The 16490-nt window shown below is 37.8% G+C and overlaps 1 protein-coding gene across 1 annotated transcript in view; it reads left to right on the top strand.

The window, feature by feature from the left end:
• The first annotated feature begins 545 nt into the window (after positions 1–545).
• The window catches only part of LOC150095227 (uncharacterized), a 60128-nt gene continuing 44183 nt past the window's right edge, over positions 546–16490 (top strand). Inside the window, exons 1-2 of the mRNA XM_090410460.1 lie at positions 546–1607; positions 16161–16470. Of these exons, the coding sequence (XP_090266586.1) occupies positions 794–1607; positions 16161–16470 (1124 nt within the window). The 5' untranslated portion in view covers positions 546–793. The remainder of the gene's footprint in view (positions 1608–16160; positions 16471–16490) is intronic.

The raw sequence follows: 16490 nt of genomic DNA, 5'->3' as shown, positions 1-16490 counted from the left end.
TTCACTGCAAAAGATTCAATCTCATTTGGTAAACAGTCGACAGCAGCAGAACGCCACAGCAGTTGACGACGCGTCAGAGAAGCGCAAGTGTTGCCAACGTTTTTTTTTTTCTTCTTTCTTTGAATAAATCACTGCAGATTCGATATTTAGTATCAAACAATGCGACTCCATAATTAATCAAGATACTGATATGCGATTATAGGTTATGAATAATAATTTATGATGGAGCAATATTAAAGTATATTTAATAGTTTTTATTAAAAACGAGACAAAACTGAATTTTTTATAAAAATGACGGGACGGCCGGAAAATATGAAAAAAAAAAACGGTACTGTCCCGTTCAAAAAAAAAAAAAAAAAAAAAAAAAAACGGTATACGTATGGTCAGCCTAGTGTAATTCCATGTGAACCAAACTAAACCAAACCAAACCATGATGAAGAATAACTTTCCATGTTTATTCACACAAAAGTTTTGGTTGGATGAACCTGTAGTGTGGCGCCTCATAGTATCAAGCAAATATCTTAGCGAGTTGGCGGTTGCTTGGATTCAGATGTTACTGCAAGTTGCAAGTTAAAAAATATATATGTTGTTATCTCTTCGAGAAATGTCGATAGCAGTTACGAATTTAGTGCAGTTATAGTTAGTGATACGCTACAAACTACAATATGGTGTTGTTATCTTTTCGTTTACTGACCTATTGTACTGTATTACAGTTATAGTTAGTAATATTTTCACTGTACACACAGTTAATTCGTGTATATGTGTATTATTTTGGTGTTATATGTGATGCAAAATGCCGGGCGGTATTGGAAGAAGTTTGCCACCTTTGCCTGACAAGATTTTAGAAGATAGGTCACATTCTCATTCTAGAGTAAAACGCCGAAATCGAAAGCAGTCTACTGAAGCAGAAGTAAATAACACTGATACAGTAACAGGTACTCCTGATCACAGCTGTTCATCGAATGACAGTGAACTGATTGAAAATAGCACTGAGATTTCGGACAGTTTATATTCTATGGTAAATGATGATATTGACAGAGATTCTTTGCGTACCACTGGAAAAACTTCAGTAGATAAAGTAATATCTAATGATGATTTAAGTCGTGCAGGACGTCACATTCCTGTATCTGGAGAAATACATTTACAAAATATGAAGTATCACAAGAATGCTGCAACTCCTAATTCTGAGAGAGCAACAGTAATCCAAAGTGATGTTGAATCAAAATGGAAAGAAGTTCGACACGCCAAAATAAACAGTGCAGTAGCTGATGATAGTAGCATGAATAGTAGTATAAAAGAACAAACATCTCCAATGAATAGATGCATAAAAGGTGAGCCTAGTCACAGTGATGTAGCAATTTCTAAAAGAAGTCATCAACGAAGGAAAAAAAGTAAATCTAGAAGAAATCGTTCAGATCTTACTACAGAATCACAAACAGAACTGAGAAATGACTTCTATTCTGATTGTGAAACCTCAATTGATATTAGTAATTTGGAAGGTGATATATCCATAATATCAGAAAAAAACTGGCAGCTACCATTTGTTGTGGATAAAAGGCCAATGCCAGTTAGCCAGCCTCTAGACAAATACTTTGTTGAACAACGATGTAAGTCTAACTTTTATCATTTTGTTGTAATTTGCATTGCATGATCATTTGTTTAGGAGAACTGTAGTTTTTTTATATTTCATGATGTTACACAATTGTATCCTTTTGTGTTGTGTATCTGCTAAGGTTCAAAGTAGCATAACCCATAAATGTGAGATTTTGGTTCTCAGGAATTGGTAACATCAAAAACTACCTAGAAAATTGTCATGCAAAATGTTACCACCCACATTTTCTAATTAATGCTTAGAAGAAGTGGGTGTGATCACTGTCAGCTATACTAGCATAAGTGTGACATAAATTAAAGATGCCAAGAAGTTATATTCTTGGTTTCATCCTTTATCCAAGTGTAAGCAAAAAAAGGTTTACTAGTGAAGTCACTTCATGACTGGGCCTACTTGTATATATAGGCTAATAACTTTAGATCAATTGCCTTAATATCCCATAATACAACACATGTCCTTATGGACATGTATAATGCTATGCATTATAGGAAGGGGCCACTTCTCCAGACCAGTTTGGACCTTCTTGTTTATGTGCACAAAAGTCTCCAAAAATTCAGGCTATCCATCAGATTGCCCAACAGTGAGCAACCCAAATGATCATTTAACTCAGCGGTGCCTCTGCTGAGTAACAGGCTCACCCTACCACTAAGCAGAACCATTAATATTTGCAGAGGCAACCTTCATGGAGGTCAGCCCAGCATACCCAGATCCCTGGATACTCAGCAGCACTCTCAAGGCAGAAACCTTAAGAGAGCAAAAAGTCTCATCCAGGACAGCAGACTTCCTCCCTCAACAGTGAACCTTATCAGTGGGAGCCAGACCCAGAGGCGATACCAAGGTTGAAGTAATGAAGAAGTCATATTTCCATATGCAAGTTAGTCAAAAGGTGTCACACCTTATTACTAAAATACTCTGGATTAGAGATAGTAATGAAGTAGTCAGAAGGCGTTTATTACTAAAGCACTCTGGATTAGAGATAGATGTTGGAAGTTTTTCCACTTGGTTATACTATAAATTAAAGATGCCAAGAATTATATTCTTGGATAAAGGGTGAAACCAAGAATTTGCATGTGTGAAGGCAAAAGGGAGGACACTTCAAACATTGGGTACTGCTATATGCATGTTATACATGCATATAGCAGTACCCAATGTATGTGCTGTTCAAGTTGTAACAGTATTTATGGCTAGACTAGGTTATTTGTTTATTTATTTTGTATCCAAGCAAGTTGTACATTACTAAATGATTGGTACAACGTTATTTACAGCTAATTAGGATATATTACAAATAAGAACAGCTTAAATTATAAAGGGAATAATAAGTAAAATGTAAAGGGAATGGTAAACTATTTACAAGTTATATACAATAAATATAGTCGCATGTTCCTCCACTAACTTGCACAATCAACTGCTCTTTCTGTATAAAATGGAAGATCCTCTTTGGTGCAAGATGACTGAAGAAGGGGGGGTGGGACAAGAAAGAAGGTGTTCCATGGACTTGGTTTTCCCACACTCACAGTTATCAGATCCAGTGAGGAATTCCCATTTGATGAGATTTTGTTTCCAAAGTCCTATCATTCGTAGCCTGTTGAAGCTTTTCCAGGTGGAAGATGTTCAGCCATTGGAATACCAGTATTACTCTCAGGGTACAGTGTATAACATTGTTGAAGCCTTGTCTCTGGAGGGTTTTTGGGTGGTTCAACAGTTGCTAGAAAGTTATATCGAGATCTTAGTCTTTGGGGCACTAGAGTCTGGTCAAATAGTGAGTGGCACTCATCTTTCATTTGTCTGCTTCTTTCATCAACTGAGAATACATATCTTCGAGTTGAAGAGGTAACAATACCGGCCAAAATATACAGGTCTCATAATGGTGTTGGTTTTTAGGCATTCCATTATTAAGAAGCAACTCTCATTCAATGCTGGGTCCAGTTTTTCAGCATGGCAAGATCTGGCCCATACGGGGTAGGAATATTCAGCAGGTGAATAGCAAAGGGCCAAGGCAGAAGATCTCAGTGTGCTAGGGGCTGCATCCCATTTGGAGGAAGTAAGCTTTCTTAGTATAGTGTTTCTTGCATAAACTTTTGCCTTTTTTTGTTTTTTTCTGTGTGTGTTTTATATGAAAGGATGCGATCGAGAGTCACACCAGGGTAGACTGGATTCCAGGAATGTTCTATATGGGATCCTTCCCAAGAAATCGGTAGCTTCTTGTTGGCTTCCTTATTGTTAAGATGAAAAAGGCCAGTCTGGGTTTTCAGGGGGTTTGGCTTTAATTGATTATTGCTACAATATGCAGTTAGACCATTTAAGGCAGGGATAGGGTAATTTCAATGGACTTGAAATTATTTGATTCAATGGCTATGACAAGGTCAACAGCGTAGATAAAATTTCTAGTTCCTAGAAGTATGGGAAGATCATTGACATAGATATTGAAAAATAATGGTGATAACATACTTTCCTGGGGAGGCCATTTTGGGGGGGGGGGGTGCCAACAATTTTCTACAACCCCCAGGTCCACAAAAAAGTGTCTGTTTTCCAAGAGATTGAATCAGGAGGACAAGATGATGGTCTCTAGTTATTCCATATATTTTATTTCTGAGTGTGAGATGATTTATGGTTATCATGTGCTGCAGTTAGGTCTACAAAGACTGCTTCTGTGGGTAGTTTTTGCTCATAACCATTTTCTATATGTTGAGTGAGATTGAGAATCTGGGATGTACAGGATTTGCCTGGTCTAAAACCAGCCTGCTCAGCAGTAAGATGGGGTTCAGTTAGGGGTTGAAGCCTATTCAAAATGAATTGTTCATAGAGTTTAAAGAGGTTGCTGAGTAGAGGTATAGGTCTAATTTTTTTGCTTCAGTTGCCGTTTAGAAACACTACCACTCTAGCATGCCTCCAGATGGTTGGTACTCTTTACTCTTGGATCCAAAATGTTTAATTTGTTCATTACAGATATCATCATGGCCTTCGGATTTTCTAGTTTTTAATAGGTTTATTGCATCATTGAGTTCAGTAATTGTGAAATCTGAGTTCATCAAATTTTGCTCTTTGCTTGGGGTTATTAATATCTAATTTTTGGGGGAATTTTCCATTCAGCAGCAACTGGTGAGCAATTTGATTTGCTGTTACCTGTGGATGATCTGTTGACTGAATGAAATCCTTCCTAATTCTGTTCTTGAAGTTCTATCCCTTCCTACTGCTGTGAGTCATGTCAAGGGCTTTTATGTTTTTTTTTTTCCATGAGGAATGCCTTTCCTCTGCCATCTCAGAGCATAATTTTTCTCCTCAATGAATAGTCTCCTCTGATAAGGGATTAGTGTTGTAAGTAGCATACATACTGGGCTTATATATCCTTAGAGAGAGAGAGGCCTGGAATGTAGTTTGTTCAATGTCCTTGAGGAATGTGTTTGGTGGAGATTTTCCTCAGTATTTTTATGAATTGTAGATACGCTTGAGAGCTTGAAGTGTTATGTAAAGTTCAGTAGCCACTTTTTATTTCTGAATCCAAAATATTTAATTTGTTCATTACAGATATCATCGATGCCCATAGATTTTCTAGTTTTTAATAGATTTATTGCATCATTGAGTTCAGTAATCGTGAAATCTGATTGGGAGAAGAACCTGACCCAATGGAATAGTCAAGTTCTTCTATGAAATCCTCCCAGTTAGCTTTTTTGATTAAATCGTCATCTCTAAGGGACTTTGTTGGGCATAATGGCTGGGTTGAATTGAAGCATTATAGGTCTATGTTGGGTGTGTGGAATGGGATTTAAAACCTTTTTAACACAAGTGTGGATATTTTTGAGCTAATAAATATGAGGTCAGGGTTATAGCTCCGCTTCCATCTGGCACTGTTGAAAGATGCAGGGAGTTTCAGATTATGTATCGGGTTTAGTGAGAAGTTTTCGGCCCATTTTTCAACAAGTTCTCCATCTTCATTGGACCTTGTATAACCCAAGTTAGTGCTATGGCTGTTCAAGTCACCTAATACTACATTAGTCATGTAAGCATTATTATTGAGGAAGATGTTGGGAAAGGAGAAAACTTCTGGCAGTTTGTAAATTGAGGTGATTGAGATATTAAATTTGATTGTAATAATCTCAATGTTTCTGTAGTTCTCCACACCAGACAGCCTCAAATGAACTGCCCTCTGAATTCAGGTCGCCCCAACCAAAAGGCTGCAAGTTCGAATTCTGCAATGGGCATGGATGTTTGTGATTTTCTGTGAAAATACTAGTGGCAGTGGTGGGTGTTAGATGACATTGGTGTATTTGGTGGATTGAGTCGGTGGGACAGAGAGTTGTAGAGTAGGTACTCTCCCTTGATGAGTCTTTGGACTCTCTGGAGGTGTCGTAATAATAATAATATCTCTTTGAGTTTCATGTCATGGATGTAATATCTGGCATTGCGTTTGGTTAGTAGCATTGCAGTTGTTTGATCACTTAGTTTGATCATTTGCATTTGGTTGTGGGGGGACCTGAATTCAGAGCGCAGTTTATTTGAGGCTGTCTGGTGTAAGATAGTCCAACAGGACTAAATATGTAATTGGTTGCTGCTATAAATCATGTGGTATAAGGGAGAATATAGATGACATGCACTTACAAATTAGCATGATGAGTGCAGGTCAAGTAATTATGGATGATTTCAACTATGGAGACACAGATTGGGAGGAGAAATGGAATTTATAGAGCTGCTGAGAGATAATTACCAGAGGCATCATGTAATGGAGGGGATATGAGGCTCGAGACTACTGGTCATAGCATCAGATACCTTAACACTAACCAGTCTAGCTACACTTCCTCTGCTTGGAGAGAGTGATAATGTAGTTTTGACCTGGAATTTTCTGTTAATAAGGGGTATATGTGGAATTACAAAGTAGATGATTATGACAATGTGAGGATTAAGCTTTCTCCAAGGCCGTGGCATAAAAATGTGGAGGGGGAGAGATGTTTGTGGTGTATAAGAGGTTGCCAAGGGATCTTTGAAGAAAGCAGCATCAGAATGTATACCTGGAGTCAGAAGGATAAATCAGGGAGGAGTGAAGTGAGTGAATAGCTTCGTTTAGCAGGAGTTGCAGACAGAGTTGTGGAAGGAGGAGATCAGCATGCCCATGAACAGTAGAAGGCACAGGCAAGAAGGGTGACTTGTATGGTAAGGAAGGCAAAAGTTAATTTTGAGAGAAGATAAACTGATGAGGCCAAAAGATATCCTCAAGAGTTATTTTGCTATCTGGCAAATAACAGGAAGAATGGAAGGATGATTCTTGTGGAAAGGCTTAGACGTTAGTTATGCATTTTTACTAAACAGCTTAAGGAAATTACAACGTATACTAGGATATACATTAAAATAAATTTTAATACACTTCCAATATTTCGGCAACGTCACGTTGCCATTTTCATAGGAACTTAAAAACAAGACACGTGCACGCAGGCACAACAAACAATAAATGAGGATGAAGCAAGAAGCTGTTCTTTCTCCTAAAAGTCCTGATGGTGCCCCCTAGCAGGCAATGTTGGTATTCTTGGGCGATTGGGCTGAAGGTCTTCTGATGTAGGTTTCCTAAATTTGGGCAGTCTCATGCAACCAAATCTGTTGAGGTTTGGATTGTTTCTTAGGGCTGAGGCTGATTTCATGAAAAGCCTTTCGTATTTGAATTTACTCTGGTGTATTATTGTGGCTTTCTTCCACCGTATTCTATGGCGGGTGTCAAGTGCATGGTCTGCAAGACCAGAGTGGCTGTATTGGTGAAACTGGATGTCGTCCTTGTGTTCTGAAATTCTGATATTAGCTGTCCTGCCTGTTTGGCCAAAGTAGGACAGTTTGCAGCTGCAAGGGACCTGGTATACACCAGGTAGGTATGGGGGGTGGTGGTGTTGGTCTTTAGTAGAGCGGATAAGGGATGCCAATTTTTTATAAGGTCTGTAACAAGAAGTTAAGTCATGTTTTTTTAGGATTTTTGTAATTTTTTTGAGGTGCCTCAGATATAGGGTATAGTGATGGATTTAAAGTAATCCCTGTTGTAAGGGGGAGGTTATCTGTTTCAATATTTTTGGGGTGGGTAGCCATTGGCTGAGAATGTGGTCTAGTTCTGTGGTTAGGGCATTGTCATTTGAACAGATAAGTTTAGTCCTGTTGTGTAGTGTCTTAATGACTCCATATTGTTGTGAGTGGTCGGGGGGGGGGGGGGGATTGTTAGTGAATGTATCTGTATGGGTGGGTTTTCTATAGACTGAGAAAACCAAGGTTCCATCAGGTTGGTGGATGATTAGTGTGTCTAAGAAAGAAAGGCAGTTGTTTTTTTCTTCTTCCAAGGTGAATTTGATTTTGGGGTGTTAGTTGTTTAAGTGTGTTAGGAAGGAGAGGAGTGCATCAGAGCTGTGTGGCCAAATAGCGAACACGTCATCAACATAGCGAAGCCATATGGTTGGTTTTTGTGGGGCAGAGTTTAAGGCTTTCTCTTCAAAAGTCTCCATATAAAAGTTGGCCAAAGGTGGGTAGAGTGGAGAATCCATGGCTGTCTCCTCAATTTGTTTATAGAATTTTCCTTGCCAAACAAAATAGGCTGAGTTCATTGTGAACTGAAATAGGGCTGTGATATCGGGAGGAAATTTAGCTTGGATTAGCTCTAAGGATTCTTTGAGTGGGACATTTGTGAATAAGGAGGAGACATCAAAACTGACCATTATGTCAGTGTGTTTGAGTGTAAGGTTTTCTATGCTCGCTTTGAAGTGGACTGAGTTTTTTATGTGTGAAGGCGTGTTGCCAGTATAGTCTGTGAGAGCTTTGGCCAAATATTTAGCTAGTTTGTACGTGGGGGAATCAATGCCATTCACTATGGGACGTAATGGCACATTTTCCTTATGTATTTTTGGGAGTCCATAAATATGGGGGGGGGGGTATGGAGTTAAATGGTTTTAATTTGTTAGTGACTTCTACAGGCCAAGAAGTGACCTTCTTAAGGAGCCTGTGGAGTTTTCTAATTTGTGAGTTGGTGGGATTGTACTCAATAGGGAGGTAAGTCGCCCAATCTAACAATAGAGCATTTGGCTTACCTGTGTAATCCTCAATGTTAAGCAATACTGTGGCGTTCCCTTTATCCGCTTTGGTGATTATTTTTCCTTGTTTTTCATTAATTCTAGTAGAGATTTAATTTCCTTACTGCATTAATTTTTGTGGTTTTGCTTTGGTCAGAACACAAGCCACATCCAATCTAATATCGTTGGTGACGTGGTTTGGAAGGTGTCGTATCCCGCGTTCAATTTGTATCATAATATCTTCAGCAGGTATTCTTCTGGGCGCAATGGCGAAGTTGTGGCCACATGAGAGAGCGTCGGGTGCTTCAGGTTTCACACTGACGAAAGGTTGACTACTGTTTCGGTAGGAAGTTGTGGTTTCGAGTCTGAGTTCTTTTTTAAATTTTCAAATTTTTTGATTTGTCGATCTTGTACTTTTTTAAATTCTTTCTCCGCAGCAGTGCACGACGTCGTATAGAATAGACCAAATTTCATGGCTTAAGGTGCTTGAAAGGTCATCTTCGAGTGCCTGGATAGCTAAGTTAGCATCATTCAGGAAACGGTGAGTCATAGCGATTTGTTCCCTGAGCAAAGCTTGGCTGGTGCAGTTATAAATACGAAGAGCCTTTTGTGAAGAAAAACGGTGCTTAAATTTGACACAATTTGGGATTGCCTGGTTATCCGGCAGCATTTTAGGAAGGCGAGACGATTCAGTTGTCTTGATAGCTTCAGCTTCATTTTACCGTAATGGCGGGCCTTACGTGCGATAGAATCTCCTTGGATTATCATAATTCTTGTGGAAAGGCTTAGACGTTGGTTATGCATATTTTATTATGCATTATGTATACCAGGTCCCTGCTTTGGCCAAACAGGCAGGACAGCTAATATCAGAATTTCAGAACACAAGGACTACATCTGGTTTTACCAATACAACCACTCTGGTCTTGCAGACCATGCGCTTGACACCCGCTATAGAATACAGTGGAAGAAAGCCACGATAATACATCGTAGTATTCAAATACGAAAGGCTTTTCATGGAATCAGCCTCAGCCCTAAGAAACAATCCAAACCTCAACAAATTTGGTTGCATGAGACTGCCCCAAATTTGGGAAACCTACATCAGAAGACCTTCAGCCCAATCGCCCAAGAATACCAACATTGCCTGCTAGGGGGCACCATCAGGACTTTTAGGAGAAAGAATGGCTTCCTGCTTCGTCCTCACTTACTGTTTGTTGTGCTTGCATGCACGTGTCTTATTTTTAAGTTCCTATGAAAATGGCAACTTGACGTTGCCGAAGTATTGGAAGTGTATTAAAATTTATTTTAATATATATCCTAGTATACATTGTAATTTCCTTAAGCTGTTTAGTAAAAATGGAAGGATGACTATAAAAAGTATTGATGGCGGAGAGGTAACAGAAGCATACCAAATAGTTGAATTACTGAGTGAGCATTTTGCAAGGTGTACCATCTAGGTGACAGATGTGGCATTGGCTGATGTGAGAATAGAGGTTGAAAAAAATGGAAGTGTTTTTAAAATATTACAGAACTTCAGTGTGAACTCAGCTATTGGAGTTCTGTGTTAATAGAATGTGCAAGAGAATTATCAGCTCCTCTGATTGAGCTATTTTATTTGAGCCTCACTACCAGAAAGGTGTCAGTAGAGTGGAAAGAGGGCAAAATAGTTCCACTACATAAAGGAGGCTCCAAGACAGAAGCAAATTATAAGCCAATCAGCATCTCAGGAGTGGTGGTCAAGGTATTAGAGAAATTGATGAAAGACAGAATTCAGGACTGGGTGGATAGGAATATGATTCTCTGTAAGAGACAACATGGTTTTGTGAAGGATAGGTCTTGCCTTTTATAATAAAGTGACAATGGAGTAATTATTTGGACAATAGATCAAGTGTTAACTAATAAATATTTATTAAACCTACTAGTTTCACCAAACTTTAGCTGTTGGCATCTTCTTGGTACGAGCACTTAGGTTAAAAAACATTACACAAATAGATTATCAAGAAAATAAACATTCATTATGAATAGAATCTATGGTGACAATGGAGTTGGATAAGGGAAATGGCTACTCAGTCATATTGTGAAACTTTGCAAATGCATTTGAGAGGATACCACATAGAATTCTGCTACATAAATTGGAGCAGATGGGGGATGGATCTGATGATTTGAATTAGAGAGCGGTTAATGGACAGATACTAAAGAGTGGTTTATGGAGGAGTTGAGTCTAGGTGAAGGTGGTGTACCAGAGGACTCAGTACTGGATCCTCTGGTACTGATATAGGAAATGATTTGACAGGAAATACTCAGTTGTGTGCTGATGATACTAAACTGAGAAAAGCAACGGTAAATGCAATGCAGAGTTCCTGCGGTAAGACTAAATTGACTAGCAGTATGGGCAAAGGTAAATGACTGCCAGTTTAATGTGGCCAAGTGTAAGGTGATGCACTTTTGAACTACAGGAAACAGATGAGACAAGGGACTTTGGAGTAGAGTAATTTTGGACAGGGAGTATTACATGGTTGTTGAAGAACACAAACAAGCAGGGATAGAGCAGTTATTTTTCCCCTATGTAAACCACATTTGGACTACTGTGCCCAGATCTGAACACCCAGATTCCGTGGGGATGAAGTGGTGGAGAGGATCCAGAGGCAAGTGACGAAGATTATTGTAAATTTCTGAAATGCTTCCTATGAGAATAGATTGACAATCTGTGGACTTCAAAAACTAGCAGATAGACAAAAAAAAAAAAAAAAAAAGAGGAGACATGATAGAAGCATAAGTCACTAAAGGAGTTTTATGGAATTGACACTGAAGAGTTTTTTTCAGTGCATGTCAGGAAGGAAGAAAACAAGGGATCACTCATGGAAATTGTGTAAGGCGTGATTAACAAATGTGTTGGGACTAAGTTTTTTGTTTGTAGAGTGGTAAGTGGGTGAAATTCACTGCCAGAGGAGTTGTAATTGCTTTGTCAGCGAATGAGTTTAAAAGAGAGGTATAATGGGTATTGTATGAAAATAATGGATCTTCTGTGATGAGCTCTGACTCCATGGAGATACCTGTATAATAATAATAATAATAATAATAATGTACATGTGTATATATATATATATATATAATGTTAAAAGTATTAAATGACTAAAGACCAAAATTAACATAAAGTTTTAATCGGTCTTTAGTTTTGGTAACATGTTCCCAAACCAACACACACACACACACACACACACACACACACACACACAAAATGGATCTCTTTTTATGCGGTAGACACGTTCCACAGAAAACTGCATATAAAAAATTGCACAATAAAGACCTAACCTACGTCGAAAAATTAGGGATACGTTCCATAATTTTCTAACAGCGCATAGAACCAAAACAACGAATTAAAATAAACCTAAAATTGCATAAAAAAAGTTTATAAAAATTCAGGAAAATAAGAATGCCTAAGTTTGTTTTAAAGCTTTATTAATTTAATTTTATTGAAAAGTAACAATTTTTTTTACATGTTTTTAATCAGAATTATCGTCTCTATTAAGCAACAACATTCGGCAACCTTTGTGAACTGGTGTGAAATCACTTTCATCACCAGTTCAGATCTGTATGGTAAAGGCAATGGTTCTTCACAAACAGAATTAGCTTCATCCTCGTTCTGTTCTGATTTTTTTCTTCTGACAATGTAATCCTCCAAGCCTCCGTAGCTCAGTTGGTATAAACGTAGCTCTTTGGTCGGAAAGACCTGGGTTCGATTCCCGTCAGTGAAGCGAGGAACGTTTATCTGTTCTCTTTTATGGAAGCTGGGCAAGAGCGTGGTTAGCAGGGGTGTTAGAGCTGGGTTCTTTACTTTTAGAGTGGTAAATGAGTGGAATAAGCTGCCAGAGTCTGTTGTGGGTGCTAAGACAGTGAGCGAGTTCAAGGCAAGGTATGATAGATACTGTGAGAATGTTGAACAGCTGTGTGAACATGATGTTTAGGGCCTCCCTCGATGAGTCTAAGGACTCCTGGAGTAGCCCGTGGTAGTAATAATAATAATAATAATAATAATCAGTGATTAAACTTTGCAATGATGATTTTACTAATTTTTTATACAGCTCATGATATCCAGACATACAGTTCTTCAGCTCACATTGGAATTTAAAGCTCATTCAGAATTTATGTCATTAACAAGAAAATGATTTTTCAATTTATTGCACAGTTCAAGACCTCGAATTATATTTGCAGTGAGGGGAATAGGTTTTTCTTCAGCTTCACTATCGTTTTCTGGATCTCGACAATATCTAAAGTTAATCGATATCCAATAATGTCATCGTCACTTAAGGTATTATCCACAAGCAATACGTCAATATCGTTTTGGCTAAATGTATCAAAACCTTCACCACCAATTTCATGTGTCAAAATAATGATTTCAGCTGATAATGTAGATGTTTGAATAGTTGCACTGTTTGCAACACATCCAGGCCAAGCTGCTTTCCAGCAAACATTTAAAATTTGTGATCTTACTTCAGCGATAGCAGATGCAACATGATTTAAGCAGTCCAAAATGGAAAATTTTTTCCAAACGTCAGTTACTGTTAATGATTCATTTTCTAGTTTATCCAATATAAATTGGAAAGTGTGCTTAACATAATATTTTTTTAAAAGCAGCGATTATGCCTTGATCTAATGGCTGAATAATGCTTGTTGTATTAGATTGAAAAAACACTACCTGCACATTTGGATGTTCTAAATGTGGATGACTTGGTGCATTCCCAACAATGAATAAAACTTTAAAATTGAGAGCTTTTTTACTTCATATATGTTTCCACTTCTGATACAAAGCAATTATTGAATTGCTTTCAGTATTAGCCATCCAATGTAGCGGCAGCTGTTTTAGATCTTTGCCTTTTAGAGCATGTGGTCTTAGAGATCGATTTACTAGGAGGTGTTTCAACATTCAATCCCCTGATGCATTGCTGCAAATTAACAATGTTACCCGATCTTTGCTTGCTTTAAACCCACTTGCTTTTTTCTCAGACTTTGGAATGCAAGTTTGATAGGCATTTTCTTCCAAAACAATCCTGTTTTGTCAGCGTTAAACACTTGATCAGGACAATATCCACTATTTTCAATAATTTTGGCTAACTTCTCCTGAAAATTTTTTGCTGCTGCAATCTAGCCTATAATCTCACATTATGAAGTGCATTCCTTTTTAAAACCCCAGTTATCCATCTTTTGCTCTGAAAATTCTTTATCAGTCTGGTAAGCGGAAGTAGATGGCTCCAATTGTTTCATCTGTTCATATAACTGAAGAGCTTTTTGTTTAATTAAATAACCACTTATAGGAATTCTTTGAGTTAATTCTTCCATCCAAATTACAAACGCTTGTTCCGTTTTTTCTAATAAAGCGTCTCTTGAGTACGATGATAATTTCGCACTTAGTTTTGTGTCAGAAATGACAGATTTTCTTATTGTGACTTCATTCTTTTTAATTGTTCTTATAGTAGATTTGCCTAAATTAAAATGTTTACCAATCGCCGTTGAGCCCTCTCCTTTTGCTAAGTGATTTAAAATTGCAAGTTTTATTTCCTAAGAAATCGCTTTTCTTTAGTGCTTTTTTTATAAAATGAGCAAAATTTAGATGTGATAATGAAAAGACACACTTACTCACATGCGAAATTAAACTTAACAGACACTCACTGCTTACGCGTTACTCACTTTATGCCAGAATGTGCTGCAACACACTGTTCATTATGTACAATGGTACATAAGTTTTGAAATTATGCACTGCATAACTTCAAAACTGCATAAAAAGAGACCCAAGTGTGTATATATATCCCTTCTTCATTGTAACTTTTCCTTACTGGACTACCTCTGAAGATAGTGCCTCAGTCACTTCACTAACCAGTTGCAGTGTTGCACCTCATTCACTGACGTATCAACATTGCCTAAAGTAATCTCTCAGAAACTGGATTAGAAATTCACTTTGTTTTTGTACATATTATCCTCCACTTTCCAATCCATATTCTCATAATTAAAATCCCTCATTAAGCTGCTCTTTACACCTGCCAACATTTATCTAAACATTTCATTATTATTGCTTTCTATCTACATTCAAGTCTGTAAAAATATCGTATTAGATATACTAATCTGTTTATTTCATCCTCATGCTGCTATTTTCCATCTCCACACTGAATGGGCATTATAGACATAATGATGATGATGATGATCAGCCTGTTTTTCTGCCCACTAGAGGGTGAAGGCCTCTCTCATTGTGGGAGGGTTGTGTCTACTTCTCCCATTGTGACCTAGTCCATCTTGGGAGAGTGTGTTTATCCTTTGATGAATGAATGAATGTATGAAGGTGAAAGACAATCGCAAACATCCATGCCCTTGGTGGGATTCGAACCTGCAGCCTCTTGGCTGAGAGCAGACATGCTTACCACTCGGCCAACCAGGCCAGCATTATGGACATAATGCAGTATTAATAGTTTAACCCCCCCCCACCCACACACACACACACCTTTTCTCCTTCTTATCCTCCTGGAAGATTTGCATGTTAATCTGGGTATTGTGCTTAAAACAATTATTCTTAGGCATGCAGACTCTATCAATGCCACAGACTCAACATGCCTAGTTCTGATACTTCTTGCATGAATATACAAATGTAACTATCTATGTGAAGTCCTATAAGACATATCATCATGACCTCACCAACCTCCATTTCCATATTTCTCCAGATGTAGCTGATATTCAAAGTCACTCTTCTCCTACATCTCTCTCACTCTAGTTTGCTATAACACACCTTTTCTCCTGCTGTAACCACTTTTATTTTCCTGTTCCTTGTTCTCATCCACTCCCTCACTTTAATAAATTATATTTTTCTACTTTACCATAATTACTCATTCACTCTCATGTTTCTACCACCTGTTCTCCCACAACATGCTTCTCTCTTTCTCTCTCTCTCATCTTTATTCACACTCACTTTATCTTGCCTCTGTGCATTCTCTCTCTCAGCAAACAACCATCCAACCTCAAACCCATTCAAATGCTGCCCAATTTATTCATTATTTCTGCTCTCATTCTCAACTCGCTATTGTCATACCAGAACAACACACTAATCACTTTTTCACCTTTCTTTTCATCCTTCACCTCCCACAGCAGTTTCCTCAAATTCCTTTCATTATTCATTTTCTCACCTTCCAAATGGTTTTTATCTTGAATCAACACTAACTCCATTTTTACCCAGTTATTTCTTCCATGCAAAGCTTGAGCTAGCCCGTTGCACCACTCAGAAATATTATTCAAGATCCCTCAAAATTATTTCATACCAAATGGTTTGTCATGTAAATAACTTAAGAGAAGTTGATCTTAAAACAGTTCAATACTAATGGACTAAGCATTTAAGTATCTGATTCAGATGGTCTTAAAATTATTCAAATGAAAATACCTTCAGATACTCCATTGAAATTTGATTCTATTTTTAAGGTAAGATTTTTTTGTAGATGTCCTGCATTTGCAGTTTTTATAAATTAAATCATAATGTTAATTTCTTCCAGATGGTTTCAAAGCAATAAAGCGTTCACAGCGGCATTTAAATTCTGAAGCAGAGTCATCTTTAAAACAGCCTTCTACTCAGCTAGCAATAGATCTGGCATGTAAAAGTCAAAAGTTGTTTTATACCTTTAGTAACTTTTGTCATGGTCTTCTAGCTGGATTGGCACTCTGGCAGATAATTGTTATCTCTCAGCTGGGATCATCTAGCTTTACAGATATGGACTTCATTCAACATTATAGTACTCTTTCTCATCCTTGGCAGACAGTTTTTTACCTTTTATCTGTGGTGTGTACAGTATCAAGCTTTGATAGGTGAGTTTGATATTTAATAT

Source organism: Typopeltis vanoorti, chromosome 20, assembly GCF_054136105.1.
Source record: "Typopeltis vanoorti isolate ZY-2024b chromosome 20, IOZ_Tvanoo_1.0, whole genome shotgun sequence".
NCBI classification, from domain to species: Eukaryota; Metazoa; Arthropoda; class Arachnida; order Uropygi; family Thelyphonidae; genus Typopeltis; species Typopeltis vanoorti.
This window is presented reverse-complemented; position numbering and strand designations above follow the sequence as displayed.